Source organism: Microtus ochrogaster, chromosome 24, assembly GCF_000317375.1.
Source record: "Microtus ochrogaster isolate Prairie Vole_2 chromosome 24, MicOch1.0, whole genome shotgun sequence".
Taxonomy (NCBI): Eukaryota; Metazoa; Chordata; class Mammalia; order Rodentia; family Cricetidae; genus Microtus; species Microtus ochrogaster.
Genome location: NC_022024.1, coordinates 28,171,628 through 28,172,730, shown reverse-complemented (window position 1 = coordinate 28,172,730; position 1,103 = coordinate 28,171,628). Strand labels below are relative to the sequence as shown.

The window sequence follows — 1,103 nt, the reverse complement described above, 5'->3', positions numbered from 1 at the left end:
AAATAAATTTAAAAAAAATAAAAAAAAAAAAAGAAACTTCCAGCATGACTACTCCATGATATAGGAAGGTTGTTATTATAGGAGAGGGGGGGGGCGGAAAGAGAATAAAGTGAGAATAGTGGGGGGGAGGGAGGGAGGGAGTTTGCCATTATAAAGAGAACAAAGGGGTCTCTGGAGGAAGGAAGCCTAGGGAGGTGGAAAGGACTAGTGTGCTGTCATGCACTCTGACATACATGCTACGTACTTGTGATACTGAGGGAGCCTGGACACCAGTATGGGCTTTGATATGCAGTCACAAGCAGCCATATGTCCCTTCTGCTATAGGTCTAGAAATTGACTCCTTTTGGAAGGACTACCCTTCAGACCTGGCCGGAGGGTGGTATTAGTTGCCAGGGAGAAGGAAAAAAAAAAAGGCAGAAGGACTCAGTGTTGATATGGTCTTGATGGAACCTTTTGCCCCCATCAGTTCTGCCACAGAACGAGATGAATGGCTGGAGGCCATCTCCAGGGCGATAGAAGAGTATGCCAAGAAGAGGACCACCTTCTGCCCCAGCAGGAGTCTTGATGAGGTATTGTGCTCCCCTTCCAGGCTTGCCTCAGGCTTCTGCTTTTCCTTAACTGTGAAGCGTTTATAGAGGTTTAGAAAAGGAGTTGGAGGAGGTACGGGCGCTCCTAGTTTCTCCTACTTACACATGTAGGAAATTGTATTTGTTTTCTTGTGTGTCTGTGTCTGTGTGTATCTGTGTGTGTCTGTGTATCTATCATGTAGGGGAGGAGTGTTAATGGGAGGGATTGTGTGTCTCTACGTGTGTGTGTGTGTGTGTGTGTGTGTGTGTGTGTGTGTGTGTGTATCTCTGTGTGTGTGTGTATATATGGAGAGGGAGTATATGTCTGGGTATGTGTTCCCGTGTATATATGTGAATGTGTCTGTGTCTTTGTATGTGAGTGTGTGTGGGGAGGGAGTATGTCTGTGTATGTGTCTCTGTGATGTATCTGTGTGTGTCACTGTATGTCTGTGTATATGGAGAGGGAGTGTGTGTGTGTGTTTGAGGGGGGAGTATGGGAAGGGAGTGTGTGTCTCTGCATGTCTGTGTATATGGAGA

General features: G+C 46.2%; 1 protein-coding gene across 1 annotated transcript in view; it reads left to right on the top strand.

Annotated features, from left to right (window-relative positions):
- The window catches only part of Fgd6 (FYVE, RhoGEF and PH domain containing 6), a 121,741-nt gene that overhangs the window by 106,379 nt on the left and 14,259 nt on the right, over positions 1-1,103 (top strand). The window contains exon 15 of the mRNA XM_005358149.2: positions 467-569. Within this exon, the coding sequence (XP_005358206.1) occupies positions 467-569 (103 nt within the window). The remainder of the gene's footprint in view (positions 1-466; positions 570-1,103) is intronic.